Genomic DNA, 18,408 nt, shown 5'->3' with positions numbered 1-18,408 from the left:
CCTTCCTAGGTTTGATAATTGAATAATTTGAGTTTTCTGTTTGCTTTTTAACTGTATTTGAAAGAAAAAATAAATAAATAAATAAAACAAGTGTTGGTTAAAGGTGCAGACTTAAAATAAACAACAACACAATAAGCGTTTAATGCCATCTCATTCTGACAAGATGTAAAATTTTATATTTAAATATTATAAAATAATTAAAGAACTGCACCATTTAAAATTTCTATTGATTAATTAAACCAGTCCCTGGTTTTAATGTTGTGGCTGATCAAAGTATAAATGAGAGCGCATGCATAAATCATCAGGTCGGAACTAATGTTTTCGTGTCGTACCGTCACAGGTAGGAAATGGATGAAGAATGGTGGCATGTTCTGCACGTGTGCTTGTGAGCTGCGTCGCACTTTTAGAAACTTTAATTTCTCCCACATATATTCCATATCTAATCAGATCTGTGCTGAAGTGGACGACACGCTCAGACAGCACAGGACACTTCCTGTGAATCATAGAGCGGGAGTGCGAAAGAGTCGTGGGAGCAAACAGGCAGAGAGAGAAAAACAAACAAAGGCAAAAAAAATAAAAATCAAGGAAATGAACACACCTGTTTGCTGGAATGGCTTGACACCAGCAGCTAATGAACAGAGAGCTCAAACACAACCAATTAGCTTCAGCGCTTGTTAAAGCAGCCACTCAACGTGCTGGGTCAGGGTGTATCGGCCTTCCCTGACTGCCTCAGGACTACTGATACGGTTGATAAGGGCATTAAAAATTTGAAAGAAATGCTTCAGATTTAACCAGTGTTCCATATTTACCAGTAAACCAGGGTAAAAAAAAGCAATAAAAAGAGGAAAAAACATACCCATCTGCTTATTGTGGCTTAAACTCACTTCATTAGAAAATAAATTCTGGGAGTAAGGACGGTTAGCTCTAAATGGTAAAGATCCACTGAGCTGCAAATCCACAGAAAATATGGCATAGCATTCCTTATAGAAATGCACATCGCCCGCCACTTTGTACAAGTAGGTATCTCTGCGGACAAATACGGTGTATCTGGAGGGCCACATCTGATTGGACGATAAGAAAAACAAGGCGTTTAACCACAGACACATTTTGTCTAAAAACAAGGCGTTATTGGCAGATTGTGTTAACCGCAGACATTATGTTTATGGTGTTAACCGGTTCGACATTAGCGGTGTCTCCATACCTTTTCTTTCCACCTCTCTTAACACAGAACTTCCAGTTACATTTCAAAATAAGAGCAACATAAATGTGTAGTGGGGAGAGCTAAATGTTTGATTTTTAATACCTAGCCATTACATTAAAAAAACAAAATCTGTTTTGGTTGTTGAATAATGGCCAACCTGTGTCAGGTGCAGCGTACAACCCAAGAACAAAAGAGAATCATGGTTGACAGCAGATATAACGCTGTTTCTTAGAAACCTTCCCTTTTAAAAAAGAGCTGACGTAAATTAAATAAAGAGCCAGCAAATACAGTTAGCCAGTCAGTGTCTGCCCTCTACAAAACGCCTGTTCTCCAGAAACGCCCACTTCTGGTCTGCAGTGAACCCCTTCTCACTTTGTATGTCAGCGTTTTAAACTAAGATCATCCTACGATGATATGGAACAGGGTACAAAGCTGTTTTAGTTCCATCTTAAACAGTTGTATGCTATATTGTAAAATCTGTTAGCACTCGGAGTATGCGCTGAGGATAATGCTCAGCTACTACCTCGTCAAACCTTTGCTCAAGATTGGTACATTTTACAGAGTCAAAGTCAATTTTCTGGTGGCTAAGGTTGCAGCCATCTTGGCTTGGATTGATTCTGAAAAGTAATCAGTTGTAAAGGATTACTTTCACTGGTTCATTAAAATCTATGCAGTGGCTCATGAGATATTTTGCTAACACAACAGACAAACGCAGACCTGGCAAAGGGAGGGAAGGGGAGTGGTGTGATTCCATGAAAGAATGATGCACATCTTTTTCCCCCCACAGAGTGAAGGAGAGTGGGGGGGACAGAGAAGCCTGCTGATTGACTGGCAGCATCTTTGCCCGTCTTTCACCCTCTCCTCATCCTCATCAGCGCTGGCCCGGTGCCCCGCCACGAAGCCAAGGGCAGAACGCAAAAGCTGCACAATAACATTCACCCACTTGATGCTGCTTTATGCCAAACAACCTGCATTATGTAAAAGGAGCCTTTGAATACAAGCAGAACTTCACCTCTTTTTATACATATTAGTTTTTGGCAAGGAATCTAACAACCGTGTCAAGTGTGTTGGGAAGAAACAACATTATAGCCATCTGTGTGAAGGAAAGTAAAAATAAAAGTAAAGAAACATGTCCGCATGCCAAGTCAATCTGCTGTCAGCTTCTGCTGGAGCTTTTAGAAACATATTTCAATCCATCCGTCAGGTGGGCTGAGTCAGAGAGAAGTTGCTCCATCCTTTTCCCTCTGTCCTCGCTGCCACACACACACACATGCGCGCGCACACACAAATATGTGGTTATTAATTACAGCCTCTGAATCCCAACATCCTGAATACAGTGGCAGAGTGACTCACCAGATTGGTGCTGTCCAAGAGGCTGCCAGGGAGAATTCATCACACACTTATCAACTCTGCAGCCCACAAGTGGCATGCGAGAAGCTGCTGTGGGAGCACTGCACCCTGGTGGTGAATTTGTGTATTACAGCCGTGATCAGACAGGTCTACAGCACCATCTGGTGGACAGTAGGGAGACTGCAATATGACTGCGTTGGAAGGTAAGAACTGAGCTCACATGAATAAACTGACTTTATTCTTATTAAGCATTAAAAATGTTATTTTGATATTGCTTTAGTGAAGATGGTATTGTCTATCAACATACTTGAACATCTTTGGTAAAATTGGATGCCAAAAAGTCAACGAAGAACTGATGTCCAGAAAGATCTACAGTTAAAACCATATTTTAACTTAATATCAAGACTTTCATTTAAAAATGAAGAACCATATCATTACATAAAAATGTTGCCACCTCAGCAGATTTGAGCTTTAAATAATATAAACCTAGCTTTTAAATGACTTGTTACTACATGTATTTATCCAAAAAGGTGAGGTGCTAAGTATGTCAAACCATTTCATATGTCACCCATAAACATTGTTCCAACACTAAAGCTCATGCTCAATAATCCAGGCATAAAATCCAACAATATCATTCAGATCATCTGGACCAATACTGCTACCCACAAAGAACTGGTGAGCTACTAGAGCAAAGCTTAGTTTAAATGTTTGGAGCTTCTTTAGAAGAAAGGGTGGAGGAGAACATGGAAATACCCACAAGAAAACACACATGCACAGGGGGGAATTTGAAAACTTTCCAGAATTTTGAAAGTGCAGTCTTCTTACTGTGAGGTGAAAGCTCTGATCATGTCACCACCCTGCTTTCCTATAACACAATAATAACATACACATTATAACACTCAATACATCTCTGATAAATGGAAACTGTCAGTGATATCTAACAAAGTTGAGTCAGGTCCTCTGGACAGAGTCTTCTTTGTTGAAACGTTTTGTCTTTTATCCAAAATTTTCTTCAGTTTGAGGAGCTACGTTTTTTAAGTATCCACCTATAGTGGATCAACCAGTTTGCTGGTGACAGCCAAAAGTTGTTCACATGCAAAGGGAGGACCATCAGCCTAGCAATAGATTACTAGGGCCCTGAAAGCCACTTGCTCTTCACAGGGGGTTGAGTGATACTAGCAATAGCAGCATTGTAAGAGGGGGACAGTTGAATACGGAGGCCTCCACCCGTTTAATGATGGATAGTTTATTTTCACAAAGATGGCCTCCTTTACTCCTCTCTCAAACCATCGTTCCTCTCTATCCAGGATGTGAACATCTTCATCCTTGAAAGAGTGACCGCTGGCCTGGAGATGAGTGTAGACCACAGAGTCCTGGCCTGATGATGTTGATCTTCTGTGCTGGGCCATCCTTTTGGCCAGTGGCTGTTTAGTTTCCCCGATTTAAGACTGATCACAGCCCTCCTGACACTGAACAGCATACACAATACTGTACAACTCTGTTTGCTTGCAGCTCCTCAGACTTAAGAAGTCTTTTGGATAAAAGATGAAACGTTTCAACAAAGAAGAATCCGTCCAGAGGATCAGATTCAACCTTATTGGATTTATCTATGTGGATTATTGAGTACGCATCAGAGCATCCATCCATCCATTATCTTTACCCGCTTCTTCCTTTTCGGGTCGTGGGGGTCACTGGTGCTCATGTCCAGCCATCACTGTGCGAGAGGCGGGGGACACCCTGGACAGGTTGCAAGTCCATCAAGGGGGCACTGGGCACATAGAGACAAACGAGACTAACACCCATTCACTCTGTCACTCACACCTAGATACTGCATACTGTATATAAATACATCTTAAATTCTGGACACAAAAGGCCTTTTTCCATGGCCATGACGCAGCTTAACCTGGAGCAGCATCAAAATCTTTCCTTTTGGTGGTTCCACCTGCTTCATGCTCAGCTCAGTTGTTAGGATCTACTCAGCCGAGGTTCCAAGGAGGAGAGTGCAGATGTTTCTGTGCTTGTTGGGTTACAACAAAATCCAGAGTAAGTAAGACCAAGCTGACTTGATTTGTGGGTTCCAACTGGTGGAGGGAAGGTGACCTAAACTTGGCCATGACATCTTTGGAAACCTGGAATAGTGTGGCTAGTGTTTTGTGAATGTCCATCCATCCATTATCTTTACCCGTTTATTCCATTTTGGGTCACGGGGGTCGCTGGTGCCCATGTCCAGCAATCACTGTGCGAGGGGCGGGGTACACCCTGGACAGGTTGCAAGTCCATCACAGGGCCACATAGAGACAAACGAGACAAACAACCATTCACTCTCTCACTCACACCTAGGGACAATTCAGAGTTACCAATCAGCCTAACATGCATGTTTTTGGACTGTGGGAGGAAACCGGAGCACCCGGAGAAAACCCACGCATGCACGGAGAGAACATGCAAACTCCACCCAGAAAGGCCCCTGGACCGGGGTTTGAACCAAGGACCTGCTCGCTGAGAGGCAGCAGCTCTACCAGTTACGCCACCGTGCTGCCATGTTTTGTGAATGTATTTCATTTATTTACCCATTGGTGGTAAGCTTGCTTTGAACGTGGATATTTTGAAGGTACTGCTGTAGTCAGTCAGCCTTGCTATGATGATCCCACCCACAGTAGCTACCTACACCGTGTAGATCTGTATGGAGTCAAAGTGAGACTGGACAATGAGCTGTCAAACATCTCACTGTCTAAAACAGTCAGTAGAGAATCTATTCTAAATAAAGACTGAAAATACATCTTAAAAAAAGCTCCAACTTAATACTTCAAGAAGCCCGTCCTGATGGTTTTAGCTAAGAAAGTTACAATACTCTGATCTGAATATTATTAAAAAACAGTAATTGTCAAAAAAACGTGTCTAATTTCCTACAAGATATAACCTAACGTCACAGTTAACAACAAATGCTTTCGAGCTGAAACATCACGTTTCGCCACACTGCCTTATTTTGCAAATCTTTCAAAAGTAGCAAATCACACAAACACTTTGACGCTCTGTGCCACTTATTTTACAAACCGGCCTCGCTGCTGAGCAAACGGTTAATTTCCTCTGGTGTGCATGAACGTAGGAAATGTTAAACCCCCCCCTCTGAAAGTTAAATGGGTTTTGTTCCGAAGCGACGAAGAAGAGAGACACGGCGGCAGCGTAGCCTGTGGGAAGGAACCGTGCGGAAACACGCGCTCCGGCATTTGACGGAGACAATTGATCAAAACAGACTAATTAATGTATGTGTTTTACATATATTCATTTCCGTATCAAATATTAATGGGCGTAAACGTATTTGTTTTTCAAATGAGCGCGAGGCTATCAAATATTTCAGACACACCTCATTAAAGACCCAGAGCCGAGAGCGAACATGCATTTTTAAAGCGCCACAATTCACAATGGATTCCCCCGGAGTGGTGCAGCCTAGATCAGCTCTGCAGAAAGAAGTGAGTGCTGCAAGAGATCAAGGTCTTCTTGAAGACGAATCCGAACCTTTAGGCCTTTATCTCCGGTGTTACTTAAAGCAAATATAGGAGTTCCTGAGGTCTGCCAATGAAGGGAGTGTGTGGATTTAAGAATTATTAAGAGGCTTTGGCACAGAGTGTTAATGGATTAAATTAAATCATAAATCTATAGGATTATTTCTAAAACACAGATGGCTTTTAGGAGTTTGTAATGACTGCTCTCCATCAGAGAGGATTTCGTCCTTGCTGAACCAATTTATTCTTCACAAATTGCAGTAGTGGAGCTAGATCTTTTACATGTGTGGGCCAGAACTGTCGAGATGAAAGGACTTGTGACAAAAGTATGCAAATGTTGGTATAGGAGTTGTTGTAGATCCAATATATTAAAAAGCTTCATAAACATTAACCTTATAATACAATTTTTAAAAAGATTTACCTCATTTGATCTGTCGATCTATTGCTTTTTGTTTTGTTGTGCATAGAAAGTCCATTTTATTCTGTTGTCAGAAACTGCTCCATGGACAGATTCTGGAAGTCTTTTGTTCATCAGACTGTTCAACTCCTCCCCGTGCAGTAAAAACAGAGCCTTGTAAACCTGCGGCAACCCACATGTAGTGAGGAAAATAAGTGTTTGAACACCCTGCGACTTTGCTAGCTCTCCCACTTAAAAATCATGGGAGGGGTCTGAAATGTTCATCTTAGGTGCATGTCCACTGTGAGAAACAGCCTAAAAAATATATATATATAAAAAATCTGGAAATCACAATGTATGATTTTTTAAAATAATTTATTTGTGTGTTACTGCTGCAAATAAGTATTTGAACACCTGTGAAAATCCATGTTAATATTTGGTACAGTAACCTTTGTTTGCAGTTACAGAGGTCAAAGGTTTCCTGTAGTTTTCACCAGGTCTGCACACACGGCAGCAGAGATTTTGGCCCATTCCTCAGTCAGAGCATTGAAGATGGGTCGTGGCTGGATCTTCCAACATGACAATGACCCGAAGCACACAGCCAGGAGAACCAAGGAGTGGCTCCATAAGAAGCATATCAAGGTTCTGGAGTGGCCTAGCCAGTCTCCAGACCTAAACCCTATAGAAAATCTTTGGAGGGAGCTCAAACTCTGTTTCTCAGCGACAGCCCAGAAACCTGGCAGATCTAGAGAAGATCTGTGTGGAGGCGAGTGGAATTAAGACCAAAATGTTCTATTTTGGTCTCGTCTGACCACAGAACTTTCTCCCATGACTCCTATGGATCATCCAAATGGTCACGAGCAAACTTCAGACGGGCCTGGACGTGTGCTGGTTCAAGCAGGGGAACCTTCCAGGCCATGCATGATTTTACACTATGACATCTTAGCATATTACTGGAAACAGTGGTGCCAGCTCTCTTCAGGTCATTGACCAGCTCCTCCCATGTAGTTCTGGGCTGATTCCTCACCTTTCTTAGGATCACTGATACGCCACGAGGTGAGATCTTGCATGGAGCCCCAGTCCAAAGGAGACAGTCATGTTTAGCTTCTTCCTTTTTCTAATAATTGCTCCAACAGTTGATCTTTTGTCACAAAGCTGCTTGGCAATTGCCCCGTAGCCCTTTCCAGCCTTGTGGAGGTCTACAAATTTGTCTTTGGACAGCTCTTTGGTCTTAGCCATGTTAGTAGTTGGAGTCTTACTGATTGTGTGGGGTGGACAGGTGTCTTTACGCAGCTAACAACCTCAAACAGGTGCTTCTAATTTAGAATAATAAGTGGAGTGGAGGTGGACGTTATAGAGGTGGACTAACAGGTCTTTGAGGGCCAGAATTGTTGCTGATTAGCAGGTGTTCAAATAATTATTTGCAGCAGTAACACACAAATAAATTATAAAAAAATCAGACATTGTGATTTTTGGATTATTGTTATTTTTTAGATTATGTCTCTCACAGTGGACTCACAGTGGACGTGCACCTAAGATGAAAATTTCAGACCCCTCCATGATTTCTAAGTGGGAGAACTTGCAGTCGCAGTGTGTTCAAATACTTATTTTCCTCACTGTGTGTGTGTGTGTGTATATATATATATATAATGTATGTATATGTGTGTATGCTTAGATGTGTATGTACTGTATGTATACATAGTTTAATCATGAACGCAATATTCCCTACCACGTGCATATTTATCCTTTTTTTTTTTTTATTTGTGTTTGATGTCTCAAATGTCCCCCTGGGATTAATAATCCATCCATCTATCTATTCATCCATCCATCCAAAGTATAACCGTTCTTCAAAAACAGTCACTGAAAAGGGGTTCTTCACACTTTAGAACCGTGGACGGTCCACTCAAAGTACTGGAAAGGTGTACAGCTGGCAGTGGTTTACACCGTCTCATATTGAAGTGACACTACTTTTTTCATTCAGTCTTTAAACAGGTTAGCCTCAGTGAGTCATGATTCATTTGCAAGAGAAACCTGTTAGAGACCTAATAAAGTTGATCAACTTGTATGTCGGTTATATCACTTTATATTCCTTTAAAAATACCCATCGTATATAGATTAATAAATCATCTGCATTGTCTTCTTTGAAAAACACCTGCTGTATTAAGCCAAGTTTTATGATTATCCAAAAATCTACTTTTCGGTAGAAGTCTGTAAAAGTGTGTGGTGCTGTAACAAGAAATGGACAAAATCTGTATATAATGATTGGATTAATTATATTGAAGGTTTGTATTGTACTTATTAATGTTGCTCATTTTCAGATGTTCCCCCTCCCCACTCCGTTTTGCTGTTGAACCTAAAAAATACACATACAAAGTATCAATAAAATCTACAGGTCTGCATCATTCTCTCAAGTCTGCAGGATAAAAATACACCAATTTTAAATTGCAGTCGTTTCTGCACAAAATCACCCCGAGGGCTGCAAATGGCCATTGGGTCGCACGTTAAGACACCCCTGAGCTCCACTTTTATGCAAGAGGTGGCCAAGGCTTTTTTTCCAATGGAGCCCATACAAAAAATAAAAATAAAATATCTCTAGGTATTTATTACTTTCTCTCTCAATACACTTGCAGATGAAGAAACCATATTAATCATGTAGGGATTTAAAACTTCTTAAACATTTTTTTAAGAGTGGGCCAAGACTACCAAGTCCAGTTTTCTCATGGACCCCTTCTTAAAGACAGATTAAATCAAAAGTACATCTATGCACTCAGTATGTTGTACTTCCATACTTTTCCCGAACAGTTTTTTTTCAACATGAATATTGCAGGTTCTCAAAACAGGTGGGAAGTTTTTTTTTTTACATTACAAATGTTATTCATTTTTATCAGGGGTCTAGACTCTGTACTCCTTCTGGGTCAAATGTTCTCCTGATCCACTTTACCAGGAAGATGGCATTTTAAAGAGAAGCAGATTCTTAGTTTATTTACAGATAAACACAGGCCTCTGCCACGTCTACGTTGATCCTAGTCTTTCAGAAAGTGACTCAGCACGACTACATGCTGAGTCACAAGATCCTTTTTCATCACGACACACGGTGGAAAAAGTGGCACGCAACTAGAAAAAAGGTAATCTCATTTAAAGCCATGTTAGTTTTTTTTATCCGTTCCTCCAACTCATCTGAACCTCAGTGACCCTAAAGGCCCAGCTGTTGGCTTCTAGGTCAACAACAGAAACGGCTTCAGTCAGTCCTGCTGCATCTCAAGCATGTTGCTCTACAACAAATCCAAACAGAAGCAATGAACGACGTTAGGAATGCAAATCCAGCTCCACTCGGCGTGAGCTCCAGGGGTAAATGATTCATTTTATTCAGAGTAACGCCTGAGCTCATTTGTGGCTCTGCAGCGCTGCTGACGTCTTGTCGACTGCCTGATCAGTGAAAACACGCAAACGTCACTTTGCTGTTCCGTTACCCCTCTCATCGTTTTATTTGTAGTGGATCTAAAAGCTTCACGAGCCAGTTTCTATAGTAATGTAATTTGAACAGCAGAGGACGCTCCGTCACCTACTTCCTGCCTCGATGGGATCTGATCTACAGTTTGAGGGGCGTGAGTCATTTCTCAGTATCAGTCCTGGGTTTTCCACGTGTTGCTGAGTCACCCTCCGCAGGGAAAAGAACATGTTGGACAGCTACTGACTGACACGCTTGATGAGCAAATACCACTGAAGAAACACCTTGGTAAGAAGAAAAGGACGACAAAAATGCTGATTTGAGGCCGCAAAGTTCGAGGTCATAAAAGTTAGAGCATGTACCGGCAAAGCAGGGAAACTTAATTATACATCGTCTTAATTTTTGAAAAGTAACCTCCGCCCACATTCCTGTCCCAACAGCTTTTTTTTTTGTTTGTTTGTTTTAACCCAGCCCATTAAAAAAAACGTGAACAGAAAACACAATGCCGTTTTTTATTTCAATGTATTTATTTTTAAAGAACCAATACGAATTGGGGATGTTTTCAAAATGGGTACAATGATAAAAAACTGACCATTTTCATTCTTCTCCGCCCTGCCCGTCACATTGGAGCTCAGGTTCTGTTTGGATGAGTTTAAGTGTGCATATTCTGGGAAATCTTGATGAGACTCCCCATCTCATTCTGTAGAGGAAATGAAATCAAGAGTACCACCAGTTCTTTGTGGGTTTGAAATGTGTGTGTGTGTGTGAGATGTTCAGCAGGGTTTGATAAGTGTATCTGAGGTGGACTGATTATTGCACTCCAAGGTTTAATTAAGGAACAAAAGAAAAGCGTTTAAACTATTAAAAAGAAGAAAAAAAAACTACTGGAAAACAAAGTGTCCATGTCTCCTGCCAAAATGAAACCTGCCACACGGTTTCTGGTGAATAAATATCGACATTCACACTCCGTGAACCCCCTAAATTCAAAGTGACTTAAAGCGAGTGAAGAGTACAAGGAAAAAGGTTACTGCATTTTCAGGTGAAACTTTCACGTTCTGTGCAAAAAAAAAAAAAAAAGGTAAAAATAAAAACAGAGTCACAATGTGTTCAAAGTTGTTGTTTTTTTTCTTTAAAAAAGGCCTGATCGTTTTAATAAGTAGTGGACATAAGAAACAGAATCATGACATGTTTAGCTTTCATCACATTTGTGTAAAAAGTAAAAATTCACATAATGGAAGGTATTATCCCATGATTACAACTGAAACAAAAACAGTATGAAAAAAAAATAAATTGTTTTTTTTTTTTTTAAAAAGGACCAGGATGGACTTGAGTTGAAAAATTCAGGCCCGTGGTTGAACAGTAGAACCGGGCCCATCTGTGTGCTTTGACCTTCCGTTGTTTCGGCTGGTGGATCCCCACATTTAGTTTCATTCGTTTGATCATCCGATTGCTCTGATCAACTAACCATGACTCAGTGTTTAGAAATCACAATAATTACTAATAGCACTCTTCTTTTTATTCTGTTTTTTTTAACCTTGTGTTGGAAGATTCCAGACTAGATGCACATTAAACTGATGGGCAGCTTATTGGACACAGCAGTTGTGGCCGTTGGTATCTTTGAACCGCAGACGCATTTTGGGTCGGTATTTCTCGAGGTAAAGAAGCTGTTTGGAGTTGAAGGCTCCACGTCTCTTCCTGCAAAAAAAAAAAAAAAAAAAAAGAGGCAGAGGCCAAGGGAGGTCAAGATTGTTGCAGCATCCATTCCAGAGAGAAGCAAAGAGCACACTTTATGACCAACATGCATTTGTTTACTTGTTGCCTGTTTCAAGTCTCATCTGCCACTGAACTGCTAGAAACTAGTTAGCATAAAAACAATGGTGGGGGTGTGGGTGGGGGGGTGTTGTGGTCCACTGATAAATTGGGGCCATCAAACTAAGCTGTGACTTTTGAGAAGCTGTGAATGGTGTTCACCAGAGAAGCTTGTAAAGCATCTCAATTTGCGAGGCTTCTCAATATCCCCACGTGTGCTCCGATGTCTGAAACGACCATTTTAGAAAACAAAAATGGAGAAAATTATTTCTAAATAAGAGTTGTTGAAGGTGTCTGGGCTCCGTCTTGAACTCTTATGGTTTTAGATAACTGTACCAGGGCTTTTCAAATGAACTACTCAGGGGGCCACAGTTTCTGAAAGCCAGCAGCTCAGGGGCCAGACATCCAGCAGTTAGTCATTATGTAAATAAACCAAGTATTACAAATGTAATACTTGGTAATACTTGCTAGTCCAGATGACCTGACTGAAAATTGTTGGATTGAATACCTGCATTATTGAGCATGGACTCTTTTTTTTTTGGTTTTCAAGTATTACAATGACCCATTAATGGTCGGTCAGGTCATCTGGACAGTTTCTTTTTGTGGAAAGACATTTCGTCCTCTATCCAGAGGGCTTCATCAGTCTGAGGAGTCCCAAGTAAACTGTTTTCCACACTAAGTAGTGGACCAACCAGTTTGCTGGTGATAAGATGGTTTATGGGGGCTGTTCTGTCCCCCCATCAATTCCTCCCAGGCAGGCAGCCACAGCCAAAGTGGTTCAAGACAACAAAGTTGAAAATTGAGAATTTATAAAAGTCTACTTAACACAAATAAAAAATAAAAAAAACATTTTAAATGGTGTTAAAAACAAACTGTTCTTTAGAACAATTTAATTTCAATGGCGGTATTGAGACACGATTCCAGTGATAATTTTTTTTTTTTTTATTAAACTATAAAATTATGCCATATTGCACCTTCAAGGTAAAACTAAAATAAAATAGGAAGTCCCAATCATGATTTAGCAAAGGAGTTACTACAGCTAGTTAAGACTTTGTTTAAAAAAAATCTACAGGTGTTTTTCCAGACAGTCCAAAGGATAAAACCATCATGTTGAAAACTTCTAAATTAACACACAATCTCAACAGAATTTTATTTTTTAAGAGTATGATTCTTTTAACATTTCAATATACAGTAATCTTTATCTCTAAAGCAAAACAAATGAAAAAGTACTTACTGCCTTATGAACTGCACGGCATCCTCGTACTTCATTCCTCCCTCGATGAGGGCTAAGGCCACCAGGACTGGAGCTCTGAGATGGACCGAAGCAGACGAGGAGAGCAGGAAAAGACAGAAATGTAGAATAAATACCAAAGTTATAGCTCCATAGTAATGTGATGGTGAAACGATGGGGGTGGGGATAGGGTGAGGTTAAACCTGGGAAAAAGGCCTGGGAAATCAGCAGGGGTGGCGCAGGTTCACAGGTGCCCTGCTGGGGTGCTGTGCTCAGACTCAGTGCTCCGCACACATAAACACATAAAACTGTGATAAGTTACAGTAAGACAGTCTAGTCTTTCTCACCAGAGGGCAGAGTGAGAAAAAGTAAATATAAGAGTTTCCAAGACCTCTTGACAGGTCACAACTAAGCACTAACAGTTCCTTAAGCTGTTCTTCTTGCACAATAATTCATTAAGGAACAGTATGTGAAACCAGGCTGGAGAAAAGAACACAAAATGTGGAAAGGATGGGATCGAGTAACAAAAATACAACACACATGTGCTGCTACTACCAAGTCACTCAGATGATTTTCAAGTACAGAAAACGCCAGTCTAACCAATACGGGCAATTATACAACCACTGGAATGTCTCAGCAACGCAAGACATGAGAAACTACGGAGAACCGATGGGATTACTGTGCGCTTGTGGTCAGGAAGGACATTTTCACACCACTTCGCCCACATCGTGCGCTTCTGCCTGCATTGTTTTCACACTTGTGTTGCTCAACACAACTCCACAATAATTAACTGCTTTGTGAAGACGACGACTCATATCTTCACATCATATGCAAGAAAAACTGCCTTCGTTTGTAGTCAGATGGAAGAACTAACCGTTACTAATGAGACTAATCATTTGAGTGTTTACAAAGACAAGAAAAAAAAAAAAAAACGTACAGGGTAGATTAAACTCTGGTATACATTTGTGATATAACTCAGCATGCGGAAGAGACAATCAGCTCAAGCTGTGTAATCACTCCTGAAGAAACAAGTGGTATAAGAAGAAAGGGGGGATGGGAGGAGGAAGGGCTAGACGACTTTTCAGACACTTGTAACGGTTTAGCACTTCCTTTGGCCATGTGAGTGAACCCGATGACCTTACTGAGCAGAAGTCACTGGTAAAAGCAATGAAATGGACTCTTGTGGGGCCAATAAAAGCTCTCAGCCAAATGGGATGAATTAGTTGGATGTGAAGCTGATTTTTTAACCACAAGAAGAAAAAGGTGTCCGAGATAATCAAATGCCAATGAACTCAAATCTGCAATCCCAGATGACTGAATGAACAAGTGCTTTTCGTGCCCTTTCCATATGCATGCAGCAGTTTATGTGTTACTGATGAATCAGGATGACCAGCTGGCTAAGAAGACAGGAAAACTGAATTTTTAAATCGCTAAAAACAAACAAACAACAAAGAAAAAAAACGTGCATACCGGCCCAGGCCTGCCACACAGTGCACAGCGATGCAGCAGCCAGGATGGTCTCGGAACTTGGTGTTGAGCAGCTTGAGCCAGTCATCCACAATCTGCGTGGGAGGAGGGGCTCCATCATCGAAGGGCCAGTCCTGAAGAGAACGCACAAAATTAAAATGAATCACTTTTGCGTGACTGAGAAAAGCTGTCATCAAAATCAGCCCTTAAGACTTACATATACTTGAATCCCCTCTTTTTCTACCGGAGCCTTATCGTAGGTGGCGTCACAAACTCTCACCAGTGTGTCCACCTCAAACTTCTTCAACTCCTTGTGAAACAATCAACGAAGGATTTTTAGTCACAGCGCATCTCTGCGAACGTAAATGAAGACAATGAAGCTTTCTCTATTCCTACCTCGGTAAATTTGTTAAGTGTGGCGTTGGTGGGGTTGTGGGTGATGAGGAACCTCATGCAACCGTGGGCAATCTCGACTGCAGCGGGGCGGTTCATGTTGGCAAGACGGCTTTAAAAAACAACAATTACAATACTCTTACAAAAAAGAACTTTTGGCTCAGAAGTCAGCAAAGACTGCTAGGAGATTTAAACATTTAGGGATGGGTAGAATAAATAAAAACAACACGTGAAGGATGGGTCGGGAGAACAAGTCTGCAGGATGATGCACACATGAAAAAAAAACGTATCCACAAAATGTTGGGATGTGAGGGGAAAAAAAAACAATTTTAAAAATGAATAAAAAGAAAAAAAAAAGATGACACTATCCAGGAGTCATCCAAAGAGTTTACCCCATTCAGGAGAGCTGTTTGTGATTGGCTTGTTCAAGAAGAAAGTAGAAAGCTAAAGTTTTTTCGTATTGGTCGCGACAGAGCAGAGCTGTCAGGCCAAAGGACTACGCGATATCCCACGGGGCCGTTTGGAAAAAGTTAGCAGTTCTTTGTGTGCTGCCAATCAAGGGGGTTTCTGGGTAGCGTAGTCCCTCAGGGTGCGGCCGATTCACTTCTCCACGGAGGTGAGGTGCTGTGCCTGGCAGAATTCTCCGGTCACACACGCCATATAGGTACGGTTGAAGTTAACGCAGAAACCCTGTGGAGAGGAGAAAACAGTGACTTTAGAATTATGACCATATGAATTCTGATGATTGACTATATAGTTTTAAAAACGAGCTTGCACACAACGATGAGACAATTTTAGCATTTGGATATTTCAGTGCATTCAATAAATTGTTCATGATTCTACTAATTTAAAGCAAGAACTTTCATATTTGTCTTTTACCTGAAATACTTAAGTGTGTGCCTTGGTAATGGCCATTTATTTTCATTAATAGTGTAGGAAAAATGGTAAAATAGAAAAATAAAAAAACTGAATAAGTACAAAACTGAACTAGAAAAAAGCACTAAAACTGAGATTGCAGACAAAGCAGCAGGTCTTGCGTCCCTTTTGCTGCAAAACAGGAAGAGTACTTGTCTTCATTTGGTACTAGTACCTTGGTACTTCTGAATCAGAAATGTGCTACTATTCAGTCAAGGACTATAGAGGTGCACAGATTGCAGTTTTCTGGCCAATCACCATTTTCTAAAAAGTCTGACCTGCCGATTCAGATTTTGTTTTATAAGCAACACTGTCAGGTGTTCTAAGGTCACAATGCACCTTCAATTTTATTTTATTTTATTGAAAACATAACCTTGAACAATATCCTAGAAACAATACAAACTTGTTTTAACTGGCCATGAGCAGGTGCTTTAAAATATATATGAAGTTCAGACAATTATTCAAAAAATATATACATGTGTATATATATATATATCAGTAAAATCAGTTTCTCATGCAAGTGTTGGCCGATTTTCAATTTTCCAAAATTAAGGAAATTGGGGCCAATTTATCGGTGCACCTTTAAGGACTGAGCAGAGGCACCTTTTTAAAAGATTGGAAGAGAATAATCATGCACAAGTTATGCTGCTTCAGTTAAATGCAAAACAACCAAAACCTACATTGATTGCTTCAAAACTGCAGAACTATTGGTCCATGTAGACTAATCAGTCATTTGTATAAATAAATAGATAAGTGCTATGTGTTGTCACTCACGTGAGTGAAAGAGAGTAGGGGTGTACGATAAAAATGATACTGCAGTGTTTCCAAACCATTATACAAGTGGGGCGCCCTGCCCCGTTAGCGCCCCACCTACCAAACCACGCACCCCCACACTGGTTGGAACTGGCGTAACGCCAAGCTAGCTGCGCGCAATACAGGCGTGCTAGCTAAAAAGCTAAAGGCAGCAATAATGCTACCTCTTCCCACATACTGAACACCCCCCACCCCCTCCCCAAGCTCAAAAACTGCCGGTACTAACAGCGCGCAGCTCGAATGAGTTTCTTTGTACAAAAATCACAGATGAGATGAGCGCCCCGCCATTGCAAGTTATCTAGGGGAAACACTGTACTGGCAAATATGTGTGGAATCTATAAGCATCTTTTTTATTGTAGGATTTTGTAAAAGCTTTCCACATAAAATAATTGAGATTTAAGTTTCTAAATACTTTGTTATTGTGACAGTTGCAGATATATTTAGACGAGTTTAGCACGACGAAAAATGTCCAGTGTCCCAACACTACGGTCAGCACATGTGGTCATGACATTTAAGTAGAACAAAAAAAACTCACCCATTGAACTGTATTTTGTCAGTTTTGGTCAGTTTCAAAAGACCCAAATGGAGAAATAGGTCTTTCAAGTAAATGTAGAGTAGGCCAAGAACCCAACACAATCATATGGAAGACACCTGACAGTGGCAACCATCTGATCTAACATGTATCTTTACAAGACTTTTACGTAGTCAATTTATTATATCGGTCTAAAATTTGGTCATTAATCCAGACAGAGAAAAAGATGCTCCACCCACCCCAAAAACTAAAATTGTAGGGCCATATTTTTATTTATTTATTTTTTACTTTTGAAACAAACCCTTCTACAGCTTCTCTAAAAAAAATCTTGACTTGTGCAAATTCCTATCTGTAACTTGGTTTCTTTTAAAAGAAGATGGGACCGTAATTCTGGATTTGTTATTCTATCGGTAAAAAAACACTACACCTTTTGATTTCACTGTAACTTCAGTACATGTCACCCAAATGGAAACTTAATAACTTGCACAGCAGGAAACACACACACACACAGAGTTGCTCTAAGAACAGGTAACGTCTGGTCTACAACTAGCTGGAGAGCAGTCAAACGGCTGCCAAGTCCTTGACAGTCTAAACCCAGCCGCCACAAACTGGCTGGAACTGTCTCAGAGCAACATTAAAGGGGAGGGTGTGAGGGGTGAGGTAGAGGAAAAAAAAATGGATGACGAGGGCAGGCTATCACGACACCGGCTGTGAACACAAAGCAGTGGGTGGTAAAAGACTCGGACTTTAGCACCGTGTCACAGGCAGTAGTCACAAGGTGAGGATTAAAGGGTGGGCAAAAAGTCAATGGGCTCCAGACTTTCAGTCCCACGCTTTTTTTTTTTTTTAATAAAACCTCTGAGACATGAAACGTTTTGCCCTTATCCACTTGCGACATTTTTGTCGCTTATGATTATGCATGTTATTTAATTGAATCAGAGGACTAGTTTCCACTTGAAATTTGGTCTAAACCATCTTTATTTCAGGTACAATTTAAATAAACATGCTCGAACGGCCAATGCCTGTATGGCTCGTTTTATCCTGCATATGGCCATTCTTAAAAACCACAATACCCATTTCATTTTTACTTCCATCAATCTAACACACTGCTACCTGCCAATTATAGTGTCACTGTCAAAGAGGTTCATCAGCCCACTTAAAATTCTGAATTCATTTCAGTCATCTTGGAAACTTGGCAACCGCTACAAGGACACTTATAATGGCCTTGATTTGTTATTCATCCATCACAACCATGATTCTCTGTGATACATTTAATTATCAGCTCTGAGGAACTCTGAACTGAGAGGCTGCATGCTGACCAATACTAGACAAAAAAAAAATCTATATCTATA

At 40.6% G+C, this 18,408-nt stretch overlaps 1 protein-coding gene across 1 annotated transcript in view; it reads right to left on the bottom strand.

Annotated features, from left to right (window-relative positions):
* Nucleotides 1–10,404: 10,404 nt before the first annotated feature.
* The window catches only part of ptp4a2b (protein tyrosine phosphatase 4A2b), a 27,294-nt gene continuing 19,290 nt past the window's right edge, over nt 10,405–18,408 (bottom strand). The window contains exons 2-7 of the mRNA XM_037692849.1: nt 15,189–15,486; nt 14,800–14,908; nt 14,621–14,713; nt 14,407–14,537; nt 12,940–13,014; nt 10,405–11,591 (exon numbers count right to left, since the gene is read on the bottom strand). Coding sequence (XP_037548777.1) covers nt 11,480–11,591; nt 12,940–13,014; nt 14,407–14,537; nt 14,621–14,713; nt 14,800–14,908; nt 15,189–15,193 — 525 coding nt within the window. The 5' untranslated portion in view covers nt 15,194–15,486 and the 3' untranslated portion in view covers nt 10,405–11,479. The remainder of the gene's footprint in view (nt 11,592–12,939; nt 13,015–14,406; nt 14,538–14,620; nt 14,714–14,799; nt 14,909–15,188; nt 15,487–18,408) is intronic.

This window comes from Nematolebias whitei, chromosome 19 (genome assembly GCF_014905685.2).
Source record: "Nematolebias whitei isolate Nwh7 chromosome 19, NemWhi1, whole genome shotgun sequence".
NCBI lineage: Eukaryota > Metazoa > Chordata > Actinopteri > Cyprinodontiformes > Rivulidae > Nematolebias > Nematolebias whitei.
This window is presented reverse-complemented; position numbering and strand designations above follow the sequence as displayed.